Raw genomic sequence first — 13,999 nt, 5'->3', positions numbered from 1 at the left:
AACGGTGCAATTTAGCGGGTCTTGCCTTCGTGGGGAAAAAAATCAGGAACTTTATTCCCCTTGGAAATAGTATGTCTCCGATGATCAATACAGGGGATTTAATATTTTCAAACAAAAGCAGAATTGAAAAACAGCCTCCGTGACGAATCTGCTTCTCCCAATGTAAAGGTCGGGTAAGGGAGGCACGAAGAATCTTTCATCGTTTCGAGCACGCGCCAGTTTCCGTGGGAAAGGAAGCGCGAGCCTAGCCAAGGTGCGTGGGGGAGGCTTGGAGGGAGCGGGGCCCCAGGGTGGGAAGGACTTAGGTATTTCGGCCTGGACGTTGGGTCCACTCGCTTACGGCCGCCATGTTGAAATCTGACAAAGGAAGGAGACCTTTCGGGGTTGTGGTTTGGGAGGCTGGAGCAATAACTGCTTTGGAAAAATGGCCCTTGCCGCTCGCCAGGGGGTGAGGGGGCGGGCGGCTAAGGCGGAGGCGCTTGGGGGTTTTGGGGGTTCAGGCCTTTCCACGAAGACTTCCGCCTTAGCGTCCGCGGCGCCACTGCGCATGCTCGCTAGGCCCCTTGGACCCGGGTTCAGTTTTGTTTCCCACTTGGGTGGAAAGCGCGGGAACGTCTTGTTTCGCAGACTCAGTAAGGAGAGACGTGCTTTGTTTGCTTAAGAATAACTTTTATTTGTATAATAATTTAAAATTATAAAGCACTTTCAGAGACAGTTACCCAGTCTTCACAAAAGCCTAGTGAAGTGGCATTTAGCTGCATTTTACAGGTGATTTACATTTTGCCCAAAAAGACGAGGCCTGAAGCCTGGGTGTTCCGATTCCCAGTCTAATGCTCTTTTCCACGCTTTTATTTTTTTAAAGGTGAGGTTTTATTTATTTATTTATAAGTTTTTATTTATCTTTAGAGGGGAAGGAGAGAGGGAGAGAAGTATCAGTTTATGGTTGCCTCTTGTGCGCCCCCTGCTGGGAACTGTCCTGCAACCCAGGCATTTGCCCTGACTGGGAATGGAACCGCGTTCTTTTAGTCCACAGGCCCCTGCTCAATCCACTGAGTCCATGCTTTTATTTTTAGTGTCCCACGCACCTCCACCCGACACACCATTCATCTCTCACATCCTATCCCCATTTATAAAATAATGGTGAGAATCTAAAACTCCAAAGAAGTTGTAGGAAATGTCAACATAATGCTGCCCCGGAGGAAATGCACCCAGGAAGATGAATGCTCTTCTCTCTTATTTGGTATTGATAGAAGCCTATGCAGATGAGGGAGAAAACAAAAGCTGTGTCTGTCCCTTCGTAATTGTCCAGATATTAATTTGAGATCTGAAGCTTTGAACCGGAGCTCTGTGTACAATAATATTATTATTTGATGGAGCTCTGTGACCATTTCATGTAGAATGGGAGAAGGGTCTCAGCCTCGAATTCCCGGAACCCTAATTGTTATTTTCTATCCCCATCTCCAAAGGGTTATATTTTACGATGTCCATCTAAGGAAATAGTGAAGAACTCAAGCTTTGGAGCTGAAAATTGCCGGGCTACTTCTTAGCTCTGTGATTTGGCATAAAAGACAGCTTTTTGTATTCACCTTCTGCATCTGAGACAGCAGTAAGAGTAGCATCTATTTCCTGGTGTTACTGAGAAATGAGGAGACTTCAGTGCATAGCACAGTGCCTGACACCTTCTAAGGGTTCAACCCAAGTTGACTGTAGAAATGGTCTATTTTTTCCCCCCTGCATCCCTGTGATGAAGGTTAGAATCTAAGAATTTTAGGGCCAGCAGAATGGAATCGATGCAGAGAATATTAGAGCAGAGATTCCAACAACATAAAGGTACCTTTTTTCCCCACGTAGAGATATTCCAGCCACCAGTAGAGAAAGGCACAGAGTGCCCAGGGGCAGGGCCCAGACCCAGCGAAATTGTGTCACTGTGTCCGGTGCTCCTTCTGTTGCTCTGGCTGTTCATCAGCCTTTTACAGGTGAGGACTCCAGAGGGGTCTGCTCCCAAGTTGCTTGTTAACGATGAGACAGACAGACATGCCCTCCTCTTACAAAACGGTGTCAGTGTCGTGTCGTGCCGTGCCTCTCAGTGCTCAGTGAAATACTTTTCATCTGATTTGGACCAAAAGACGTTCAGTGCATTGGGACTGCAGTTGGTTCGGTTCCCCAGTGTGTGTCAGGAAGGGTCCTGGGATCTGGAGGTGCAGTGAGGCAGCCCCTAGGTAGGAGAGTGCGCACTGTGTGTGGCAGAGGACGTGCCACGAGCTGTGAGAGAGACGAGTTTGCTTCATGGTGAGGAGGCTGCAGGCTGGACTGGGAAAGTCCAGCAGGATTTCCGCAAGTGGAGATGTGGGAGGCGGAAGAGGACGTTCCCGGGAGAGGAAATCTCATGGGCAAAGTCATGGGGCTGGGGGATTAGGGCACGTCCAAGCCACGAGGAGCCCTCCTGGGCAGAATGGGTTTTGTGGTGGGATATGGAGATAGGCCAAGTGAAGGGCAGAGGGCAGAGTCCCTTGACTTCTGATTTTCTGTAGCGTTTGGCTTTTTACTGGCAAAGAGAATTCTGTAGCCTTTCCCCCAAACAATCACTCCTCCTACATAATCCATAGACTGAAGAACAAAAGCAAAAAGATCCTGGAGGGAAATTTGAGAAAGAAGGGAAAGTCGTAGATATTATTTTAGCCAATATCATGGGAAGATGCTGTTCGCAAAGAGCCCTGGATTTTATGTAACACATCTCAGCATGGCCTCCAGGAGGTACAGAGGTGGTCACGTGGTATTCAGCAGTGTCCAGAATGTGGGCAAGCACTGTGTCGTTCCGGCAGGGTGGTGTTTTACCCACCCCCTTTGAAAAGCAGTTGTCAGGTGGCCTGCAGCCGGGTGGCTGTCGGTTTAGTGTTGCCACCTGTGCACTGACAGATGGAAAACGCTGCGTTCCAAGCATTTCCCCTTGTGGTTTTGCTTTTGAGAAAACCCTTTCCACCAGGACGCTTCCTGAAACGTTTACGCAGGAGTGATGCCATATCTGGCGTTTGCTTCAGGTTCCTCTGGGAGTGGGGATGGGAGAGGAGGTGCAGAGAACCAGACTGGCCACGTGTTGGTCATGGTTGAAGCCGGGCGAGGAATTCGTGGAAGGTTATGTCATGCTCTGCGTAAGTAAGTTTGACATTCTTAGTGGTAGAGTTTTTAAAAACCACATTTCCATAGCAGTTTCCAGACTGGTTTTCCTGTGACTCATTTTAAAGTCTGTAAAAGGTGAGCCTGGATTTTGATTCCTGCCTCCATGTTGCAGTATCATTAGTACGTGCCCCGTGGTGGCTAACCTGGGTGACACATCCGTGCATCAGACTCAGGCCTGGCTGTCCTCCGCTTCTTCCTGGGAGGGTAGGGGTGGGGAGTGTGGGTAAGAGCACCTCAGCCTCTGGGACCCCACCTCCTTCCCTGTGGAGGAGGGGTGCATGGTGGTGTCTGCCTGGAGGGCGTGTTGTAAGGATCAGAGGAGGAGGAGCTCAAAGGAGGTGCTCTATAAACGCCTCCTGTGGTCTCTCCTAGAACATGAACGACTGGGTGCCCATCGCCAAGGAGTATGACCCCCTTAAAGCTGGCAGTATCGATGGCACAGATGAAGACCCCCACGACCGTGCAGTCTGGAGGGCGATGTTGGCACGGTACGCCCCCAACAAAGGCGTCACGGGGGACCCCCTCCTCACCCTGTTCGTGGCGAGACTCAACCTGCAGACCAAAGAGGAGAAGTTGAAGGAAGTGTTCTCCCGCTACGGGGACATCCGGCGGCTTCGGCTGGTGCGAGACCTGGTCACCGGCTCTTCCAGAGGCTACGCCTTCATCGAGTACAAAGAGGAGCGGTCCCTCCTCAAGGCCTACCGGGACGCCGACGGCCTGGTCATCGACCAGCACGAGATATTTGTGGACTACGAACTGGAACGGACTCTCAAGGGGTGGGTCCCCCGGCGACTCGGAGGGGGTCTGGGGGGCAAAAAGGAATCTGGGCAACTGAGGTTCGGGGGGCGGGACCGGCCTTTCCGCAAACCCATCAACTTGCCAGTTATTAAAAATGACCCGTATCGAGAGGGGAAAAGGGAAAAGAGGGAGCGGTCCTGGTCCCGAGAAAGACACTGGGAGTCGAGAGCACGGGATCGGGACCACGACCGGGGCCGGGAGAAGAGGCGGCAGGACCGAGAGCCAACCAGAGCATGGCCTGAAAATGACTGGGAGAGGGAGAGGGACTTCAGAGACGACAGGGTCAAGGGCAGGGAGAAGAAGGACAGAAGTAAGTAGAGGCTCAACACCACCAGCCACAGAGGCCAAAGGGCGGAGAGGCCCGAGTGGCTTTCACACAAAGGGTGAGTCCGATGCTGACGAAACACATGCGGTAGGCGTGTCTCTTCTTCACCTTGGGGCTCTCAGGACGCGCTACGTAATGAGCTCGAGTAGCAGCTCTGTACTCGCTGGCCTCCGTCCAGAAGGCCGCGGCAAGGGGGCACCGGTCTTTAATTTGGCAGTAGGGGATTTGTGTGGACAATCTGATTTTCTCCCATCTCTTGGAAAATGACCGTTTTGAGCACTTGGCAAAAAGAAGGAATGACCAGAACTCATTCGTATTGATCTGGGACTCCTGGGAACCAGCCTCCGGTCAGAGTATCTTGGGTCTTTTCCATCTTTATGTCTGTAGAAGAAGGGGTTGCTGCGCTGCATGAAGACGGGGTGGGAAGGTGAAGCCGGGGGGACGTCCAGGGACAGGGCACCACAGCCGGTCGGAGCAGTGACCCAGTCAGTGGCCGGCTGCTCTTCAGCAAATGTTAACTCCATTCTTGAGCTACATGCCACCTTGTCTTTTTTTTCTTCATTCTGGATGGGAGGCTGACATTTAAAATGAAACACCAGCCCTGGCTAGTGTGGCTCAGGGGATTGAGCACCGAAAGGTCGCCTGTTCCATTCCCAGTCAGGACATGTGCCTGGGTCATGGGCCAGGTGCCCAGTAGAGGGCGTGCGAGAGGCAACCAGTCTGTGCATCTCCCCTGCACTGATGTTTTTCTCCTCTCCCTTTCTCTAAAACTAGGTAAATAAAGTCTTTTAAGAAAATAAAAAAATGAAACACCAAAGCCACAGCACTGTGGGGCTGTGGTCTCTGGCAGCCTTCCTGTCCTTGGGGGAGAAAAAGCTCGAGGAAAGTGAGTGAAATGATTAGAGCCGTGACAGGTTTGTGTCTCCCTCTTGACCATCTGGCCTCCGTTTTTAGAGCTGAATACATCGACCTTAGCTTCTAAGGGCTTTGAGTAAGCGCCACACTGTTCACGTGATACCATACAAGTGACATTTAGCGGGTTTGGTTTGAAAGTTCAGGCTCTTAAAATTCAGGATACTTCATGCAAAATAAACGTCTGATTCAGTATCGAGACTCACACATGCGTTACCAGGTTTTTGCACTAGGAGCATGAATCTTGTCGCGTAGGCAGCCTGCTGGGTCTTGAAATTGCTGTCAGCTGTTAGGACGGTTTTAGGAAAATAGGATCTTTGCGAATTGCCAGCGCAGAACGTGACACTCTCCAGGCTCAGGAAAGAGCCTGGCAGGAACACCTTCCCGACCCTGTCCACGTTTTGCCCACTACGCGCTCCCTGTTAAGACACCGAGAGTGTGGCACGGGCTAGACTTGGCAGATGTGGCTGAACAAGAGTGCGACAGCAGTGGAAGCCAGCTGAGGTGTGTGTTGTCAACCCCGGGTGCCAGAATACGGATGGGTCACAAGCCCCCAACCCCTGGGCAGCGGACCAGTACCAGTCCCGACCCGTTAAGAAGAGCCCAGCAGCCCAGCGGAAGAGCAGTGGGCGGGCCAACAAGGCTGCGTTCTCATTACTGCCTGAGCCCCGCCTCCGGTAACCCACTGACCCACCCCGCCCGTGGAAAAACGTCCACGAAACTGGTCCCTGGTGCTAAAAAGGTCGGGGACCGCTGGATTAAAAAACATGCTCTCAGACCCTGGCCCTGGACATTCCGGTTTAGTCTTGTAGAACCCTGGTAACTTACATTAAAAAAAAAAAAAAAATGTGGGACGTCCATCAGCATGACAAAGGCCCCTGGCTCTGACCCAGCCAATCTGCTTCTAGTTTACTCTGCAGATGGGCGCACACGTGTGAAAGCACATGAGGCTGTCTTACGACTGGAAGGAAGGGTCTCCATCGGTGAGACCAGGGCGCCTCCCCCTCAGCACTACTGACGGTTGGGGCCAGCAAGTTCTTCGTGCAGGGTGTGTGGCTGCATCCCTAGATGACAGCAGCCCACCCACTGCCACCAGTGTGACAACGCAAGTGTCCCCAGGGACAGAACCACCCCTGGCTGAGACCCACAGTCTGTGCACAGATAGGAAGTCCTGTCCGGGGCATGCTAAGAAAAAAGGTACCAAACAGGTATATAGAGTATGCTGCCATTTATGTGAAAGAATGAAAATATATGTTTTGTTTTTACACAATTGCATGCGTGTCTACAAATAATTTCAGAAGAGACAACCAAGGAACTGGCAGTACTGGTTACTGCTGGGAGGGCAACTGAAGGTGGTTGGGGGCTGGGGGTGGAGATTCCTCAGCACTCACGCTTCTTACGGAGAATAAACTTGTAATTCTAACGGGCAGTCGGTTTTGAGAACCTGGAGCCACAGCAGCGCCATCCTGTCTGATCGTTCCTGTCTGCAAGGTGGGAACAGTCTGGCGACTATCAACTGACCCGATGGTTTGTGTCTTAGCAGACCAGAGTTGGGTGTGTGCTTGTGTCCTCTGTTAGGTGATGCCACCTCTTCTAATCTAAGCACCCAGCCTGCTGCCCTGGGTGCTCAGTGGGTGGAGAAAAAGATGATTTGGGCAGAGCCCCAACTCGCCTGTTGCAGAGTGGGCACCTGGCTTCCCCGCTCACCACCCTCCCACTGTCTACCCGCCCCCACTCCAGCAAGTCTCCCCCAGTCCCCATCTTCCACCCTGTAGGCTCTAGCACCCGGTTCCCAGGATGCTTTGGGACAAAGGAGAAAAGATGCCAAGTAAAAAAAAATCCACACAAGAAATGTTGCAATCTCATCCTTAGCAACCATCTGGTTGGTTAGTAGGGCGTGTAACTCACAGCAGATCCCAGGCACTGGCCTTGGGCAGCGCTACATGCTCAGGCACTATCAGTAACAAGGGGCAAGAGAGGAACGTTGGCTCTTGCAAAGCTGCTTCCAGGTTCTAGGCGGGAGGAATGCTGTCCACATTTTCTGCTGCTTTGTGTCTTCGTCCCGTGATTTCAGAGGCCCCGCATGTCTAATGGGTCCATCTTACAAATGCAATCACCGTGACGATTTCATGAACGTAAGGAATGAAAACCTACCGCTCGCACTTAAGAATGACAAATGTGATAAAAAAAAACCCTCGGGCCACAGAGGTTCATACCAAGCAGCCAAACGGCAGTTACGTAGTGGCTAGTGACGTATTTGGCTTAAAGAAGCTTGTGTTACTGAAGTTAATGCAAAAGTCTGGCCTTCACTCCCAGTCTCATTAAATATATATCCTAAGGGATCAGAGTCCTCTATTATAAATGGCAACAGCCCCGGGTATAAATAAACATTTCTGTAGAGTTTGGCATCAGTTTTTCAGTGTGCTTCCTCAAAGCAGCGGGTTTGACGAGTCGGTTTGGACGGTGTGCCTGAACCGAAAGGTGCGCAAGGCAGTGACGCCGAGGGCTGCCAGGTTCCATCCAGGCAGTGGCGGTGACGGTGCCTGGTTCAGGTCCGAGAGCCTCGGTCACAGGTGCTGCAGGGCTTCCTGTCCTTGCTCCGTGTAACCGTCGTCACGGTGGGAGTTGGCCCACTGGCCGAAGGACTCCTGGACGTGCAGGTTCCTCTGCGTGTTGGCCAGACGCTTCTTATCCCGCGAGAAGAAGCTAAACCTTTCGGAAGGAGAGAAAGAAATGAGCTCCCGCCCGCCGTGGGCGCACACTTGAGCACTCTGCAATGCCGGGGACACACAGCAGCCAATGGAGGGGGGAGGGAGCAAATCAAGTCCAAGTGTGAGAGTACAAGTCAGGGTTGCGGGTCAGAGTTATTCTAGAAAGCAGCAGGGGTTCTGTGTGTCATTGCCACGGCACCTCGGAGGTGACGGTGTGAACAGGGTTTTCACACGTGTGACCTCCTAACAACCTTAACCACCGTGAGGGGCTTCTTCTCACAAATGGAAGGAAAAAGCTACCCGGAGCACACATTCTGGGCTTCCTTGCCCTAATGCTGCAGAGACAGTAACACGGGAAAGCCACGTGGCAGGTAGGATGCTTAGGGTGAACGTCTGTGTGCAGGTATGTGTTTAGCGAACCAGGAGGCCAGGTAGGGGCACCTCAGCGCCCGGCCCCCACAGCCTTCCTGCTGAGGAAGAAGCGAGAGTATGGATGCAGGAAAAGGAGACGGTTAAGTACATTAGTAGGACTCGTGGTGCTCCAGTTAGACAGACACTGTGACCGTACGTGTGAGTGAAACCTGGGAAACGTCGTTTGGAGCATCAGAAACTGATTGCTGGTGAAAGCCTTTAGGAGATACCACTTCTATCAGAAACAGTGAGTGCAGGCAGAGAGGTCTTTTGAAAGTAGCTGGGACTGTTGATCAGTGATCCATCAGAGTGAACCATCCGATGCCTCACAGATCGAGGTAGGCACCACAGGCCCAGAGCTCAGCGAGCGGCCCATTCACAACAAGGCTTTACTCCACCTGAACAGGGACTCGGGCCCTGGCCGGTAAACCGGAGGTGACCCCCCTCGGGCACTTCCCAAAACCCATTCTAAGCTGCCATCTGAACTCTCCCACCTTCCGTGAGATTCCTTTTACTCTGCCCAAGTTCTCCCACCCTTGACTGTTGGTTTCTGACCTTGGTAGGTAATCGAATTGCCGTGTTATCTTTCCTGGGGGCGGGGGGTGGGGGCAGGAGTGCATGACCCAGAAACCCAAGCTTCAGATCAACTATTTTTAGCCCCCCCACCCCCGTCCGCTCCCCCAGTAGCTTCATGTGCGCCAGTGTGCGGCTCTGTAGCCCGAGGAGTTCAGTTTTAATTACATCTGGGCGAAGGGATTTTCCTGCTCTGTGGCAACTGGGTCCTACAATCACTTCCTTCCGGGGGTGAGGTGGTCTTTCACTGCAAAGCTGGGGCACGCCACGTCTATCTGGGGAAGGTCTCCCCAGCAGCTAAGGGCTGTTTCCTCCGGGGCAGGTGCGTGCGGCGGCTAATGAAGGCCCGGTTTGCGTCCTGGGTTCCTTGGGAGCTCTCCGCAGAGCCAGCCACAGCACAGCAGCGACACAGCGCTGTTAGGGTCCCCCTCTGCCTGGCTCCAGCAGATAAGCCATTTGCCACTACCTGTCCAAGGGGACACAGAATCAACACATCAATCCCCTCCTTCACCTTCCCTTTTTTAAAAAAAGCAAAATCAAATTGCTCGCCACCAACAGCTTGGCAAAACAGCAGTTTAGGAAGCTGGGGCGCGAAGACGGAGAACACAGTGTTAGTGTCACTCGGGGCAGGGGCGGGGTGTCACAGCGGGCGTGGATTACTGACCCGTCGCTTAAAGGACCTTCTTTACTGGATCATGGACAAGGTGGATTTAGAACGGAAACAGAAAAGACAAAAAGAATTATCGGTGACAGAGCCGAGACGTCCACGGCCTCACTCGTGCGGCGTGGGCGCCGTGCGTGGCGTGTCTGCCACCGCACCCAACACCCACCGCAGTGGCAGCACACAGGTGAGGGCCATGCAGCTGACGCGGCCAGAGGCGGCGGGCCAGCCCGGCGGCAGCCGCGGCGAGCATTCCGGAGGCAGAGCGCGCTCAACCCCAAACCAGAAACACACACACACACGGTGCCTACAAGGGAGACCAGCCGTCGGACGGGCTGCAGCGTGGGGTCGTCTAGGATCAGTCCAGCCGCTACCATGGGCATTATGGCTGTAAAGATCCTGGTCAGAAAAGTACAGACAGACTCAGAGAAGACAGACACAGGGAGGCGTGGAAGCAGACACGTTCCACGCACACACCAGGCGAAGGGTTTGCTCCTGTTTTACGTTCTGGGTCGAACAGGGCCCACATGGTCCGCACGTGGAAGTCCCACCCCCAGGGCCTGGGAATGAGGCCTTCCCGAGAAATAGGGTCTGTGCGGATGTGAGCAGTGAAGTCGTATCCGAGCAGAGCAGGTCGTCGGAGACAGGTGTGCACAGGACACAGGCTGAGTGAGACGAGGGGAGAGGTCAGACTGATGCTTCCAGGGGCCAGCAACCCACAGGAAACCCGAAGACAGGCCTGGAACAGGGTGTCTCTCACAGCCTCAGAAGGAACCGGCCCTGCGACACCTTGACCTTGGGAGTCGGTCTCCAGAACTGTAATACATTCCTGCTGTGTCGGCCGCCCGGTTTGTGGCGCCGTTGTTACAGCATCGCTAGCACACTGCCACGGCACTGGCAACCGCCGAGGGAAGACGGTGCCGATGCAGGCCAGGGCGCGGGGAAGCCAGGGGTCCAGACCTGCCGTGGGAGTCGGTGGTAACACCCTCGGGTGCCCTCCAGCACATCTGCCCCAACTGCCCTGAGGGTGACGGGGGTGAGGGGAGGCGCCAGGAGAGGTGGCCAGCACGGCCAGGCTGCTCACCGCCCACCAGGGAGGAGCCGAGAGCAGGCTCGCCGGCCCCTCAGCTGGGCAAGGACAATGAAGAGGAAACAGCGCCCACTGCGGTGTATTTTGAATAACCTTGCCTTTTTTTTTTTTGGAGGATGGTTGGGAAAACATAAAAGATAATCATCTCCAATGAGGTTTGGGGATTCTCTGTACGTGGGATCACCTTTGATGGGCCCCACAGGGCAGCTGGCGTCTGGGCAGAACACCTGGGTGGCTTCTCACGGTGACAACAGGAAGAGGAGATAACTCCTGTTAAATGAATGGGTGCAGTCCCTCGAGGCCAGGCTGGAGTTAGGTTTCGGAGGGCTGCAAGCCACACGGTTCTGCATCCACCTTCGCCAGGACCCCTCTCTTAGCATGATGGGGAGCCCCCAAAGACACGGTCCTTGCGCAGGGGTGGGGGTGGCCCCCGATGCAGTGGGGAGGCCTTTGCCTACCTGGACACGCCGGACCCCATCTGGGATGTGATGGGAGCCGAAGTGACGCAGAGGGGCCTTGGGACACATACTTGGAGGGTCCCGGCCGAGACTGTGTGGCTCACTAAACGGCCCCTTGTCTCCCTATCACAGGAGCCTCCTGCAGAAGCCCCCTCCTCTAGAGGGACAGCACCTTGCATGAAAGAGACTGGCTTGTTTTGGCAAAAGCCTACATCCTGGATGTGGCGTAGCTGGTTATGACGCCCTGCGAACGTTTGGAAGATGAGCCGAGTGACCTGCCCGCGGTGGCATTTTGAGCAGTGTCATGTGGGGCAATGGAGAAGCTATTTCTGGGCTGAAGCGGTGTGTGGGGGGGGCAGGGACAGGATGCTCTGCTGCCGCGGGGTGTGTGGGCGGCGCCGACCCCAAGGCCAGCCTTTCCGGTGTAAGGCCCACTCTCTGACCCATAGCCTCTCTGGCTGTCCTGCTGTCCCCACTGCCCGCCTCCGGCTCAGCCCCTCCACCCCACTCAGAAGAAAGCAGCTGAGTATGCACCTGTGGGACCCCAACTGAAAGCTGTGACCACACAGAGGGGACACTGGTGCCTGGCGTCCACTGGGGACGAGACTGGAGTCACTCAGGCGCTCCCGCGTGACCTGCCCGGGCAGTGCCAACCCGGCCTCCCGGGCCAGCAGCTGCTCGGTCACAAGCTATTCTTGGACCGTCTCCTGGGCGCATTGTTTTGACTGGCAGCAGAGTTTCTGGTTCCTGTGAGCTGTTCAGCCCAGAAATGTAGACTCTGGCTTCTCAGACTCACGGGCACTTGAGAGATAACGGGACCGGGCAGTCAGCCCAGAGCTGGGGACTCGATGAGTGGGGGCGAGAGGGGGTGGGGAGGCAGAGTGAGAGAGCTGGGTGGTTCAATCCTGACCTCCGCCCTTCCCGGCAGCAGGACCGAAGTCCATGGGCTTCTCAGGGCCTCCCTTTCTTCATCTGAGAAACGGAGTTCAATGTCCCAGCCCTGAATCTCTGACTTGGGGGCAGACACCTCAGTGCTTGCAGCTGGTGAATCCCCTTCAGACCCTCCATGGCAGTTACGGCCGACTTGGTGGTGGGTGGGAAACCTGGTCAAGGGCATGAAGCCACGTGGAAAGCGGCTGTGAGCTGCACCCAACAGACTGGGTGACAAATGCCCTGCAAGAGCAAGGACCAAGGGGCCAGACGGACCACATGGGTGCCAGGTGTGAGGGACGGACAGGGACACAGGCGTGCAACCCTCTGAGGAACAGCCGCTCCCGGCCCCAGCCCCCAGGGAAAAGCTGTCCCTGCCCCGGGCTCTGGGCTCCGGGCTGTGCTGATGAGGCTCTGCAGCCAACACAGACAAAGGCCACTAGTGTCCCGCCTGGGCTGGTCAAAAGCCCTTTGTGCCAGTTTGATTTTTCTAGGGACCTCCGCCGAGCAGTCCAGGAGGGCCCAGGGCAGGCCACCTGCACTCTGGGGGCGGGAGACTGATTTCTCTCTCCCTCCCGCTTTGCCTCTGTCTATCGCTCCGTCTGTCTCTGGCTCCCCAATTTCAGCTGCTTCTCTTGCCAGGCTCAGAGTACCCAGGTTCCTCCGAACAAGAGGCCATGCAATTGGGAGAAGGGCTTTGAAAATGGGGCCCCAGAGTCCTTTCTAGAACAATCTCAAAAAGAGGATCAGACACCACAGCCTATTAAGGTGTGGGTAGAAAAAGTAAGTGGAAAAAAATGCTAATTTCCACCCTGGCCCGTGTAGCTCAGTGGGTTGAGCACTGGCCTTGGAACCAAAGGGGCACTGGTTCAATCCCCAGTCAGGGCACAGGCCTGGCCTGCGGGCCAGGTCTCCAGTAGGGGGCGTGTGAGAGGCAACCACACATTGATGTTTCTCCCCCCCCCCTCTCTCCCTTACCCTCTAAAAATAAATGATTAAAAAAACCCTCAAGATTGATTCTGCTCCTCCTTGGAGGCCTCCGAGGCATACCCCAGTACCCCAGTGCCCCTCCCCGCCTGGTCCTGGTGGCTTTCCCACCCCAACCCCCACTGGCTTTCGCAAAGCCCTTGCTCGGATTTGGGGGGGAGCGGAGCCTCCTCTGCAGGAAGCCTTGGCTGGAGCTGGAAGGCGGAGGGCCGGGCAGGCAGTGAGCATGAGGCTCCCCTGCAAAGAGCTGCAGCCACGGGCTCGGGGGCCAGGCTGCCTGGGTTCAAACCCCGGCTGTACTTCTCATTGGCTGTCTGACCCCAGACAGGTGACTTTTCTCAGTGCCTCAGTTTCCTTCACTCTGAAATGGGACAGGCAGTGCCTCTCCCCACGGGCCACAGTGAGGACACAATGAGGTCATCTGCAGGGACAGGGCCTGGCACACAGTAGGTTCTCAGCGCACATCAGCTAACTAGACTGGCGCTCTTAACCCTTTGTCTGAAGGTCTGCAGGGGCCAATGAACCTGAACCTGAAATTGTCTGCAAAGTTGTGCCTGTTCCCTCCCCCACCTACCCAGGGAAAGGGTCTGCAAACTCTCGACATGATCTCAAAAGGGTCCTTTGACGCAAAGCACTGAAGTGGCTTTAAGTCTACTTGAGGGCAAGGACTGGGTTGCTTTTTCTTGGGTGTCCCCCACCGCACCCAGAGCCCGACTCTGCATGCACAGTATTACACACCAGTAAAAACTTGATGGAGAGACAGGGGGACAGGTGGAGGAGTCATCAGAAAAATGCACACATGGGGGGGCCGGGGGCCACTGCAGACCTCCCGGAGCTGGGGCGCCAAGGCTTCAAGCAGCGCGAGCCCACCCCCTCCCCTCAGCTTTATTTGCTGTTCTCAAGGACACAGCCAACCGGACGCGCCCGAGCAGGCCCTGAGACACAGCCACAGGCCCCAAAGCCTCC

General features: G+C 54.8%; 2 protein-coding genes across 5 annotated transcripts in view; one reads left to right on the top strand and one right to left on the bottom strand.

Moving 5' to 3' along the window:
- The first annotated feature begins 35 nt into the window (after nucleotides 1–35).
- SNRNP35 (small nuclear ribonucleoprotein U11/U12 subunit 35) lies at nucleotides 36–7,460 on the top strand. The gene is made up of 2 exons (XM_037160979.2): nucleotides 36–253; nucleotides 3,550–7,460. The coding sequence occupies exon 2, from the start codon at nucleotides 3,553–3,555 to the stop codon at nucleotides 4,291–4,293; it is 741 nt and encodes a 246-aa protein (XP_037016874.2). The 5' UTR covers nucleotides 36–253; nucleotides 3,550–3,552; the 3' UTR covers nucleotides 4,294–7,460.
- RILPL1 (Rab interacting lysosomal protein like 1) overlaps nucleotides 6,424–13,999 on the bottom strand; it is a 31,732-nt gene continuing 24,156 nt past the window's right edge. The window contains exons 7-8 of one of the 4 annotated variants that reach the window (XM_053669882.1): nucleotides 9,572–9,595; nucleotides 6,424–7,924 (exon numbers count right to left, since the gene is read on the bottom strand). In XM_053669882.1, coding sequence (XP_053525857.1) covers nucleotides 7,780–7,924; nucleotides 9,572–9,595 — 169 coding nt within the window. In that variant the 3' untranslated portion in view covers nucleotides 6,424–7,779. Of the gene's footprint in view, nucleotides 7,925–9,571; nucleotides 9,596–9,879; nucleotides 9,968–13,999 lie in introns of those variants that run through there. The other 3 variants (XM_037160976.2, XM_053669883.1, XM_037160975.2) reach the window with 3 other exon arrangements.

Source organism: Artibeus jamaicensis, unplaced genomic scaffold (genome assembly GCF_021234435.1).
Source record: "Artibeus jamaicensis isolate MK-2021 breed Jamaican fruit bat unplaced genomic scaffold, CSHL_Jam_final contig_525, whole genome shotgun sequence".
NCBI classification, from domain to species: domain Eukaryota; kingdom Metazoa; phylum Chordata; class Mammalia; order Chiroptera; family Phyllostomidae; genus Artibeus; species Artibeus jamaicensis.
The sequence above is the reverse complement of the archived record's forward strand: the minus strand, read 5'-3'. Positions and strand labels throughout refer to the sequence as shown.

What these genes read in the sequence shown, in the direction of transcription:
- SNRNP35 (XM_037160979.2), top strand. Translation starts at nt 3,553, where the DNA reads ATGAACGACTGGGTGCCCATCGCCAAGGAGTATGACCCCCTTAAAGCT.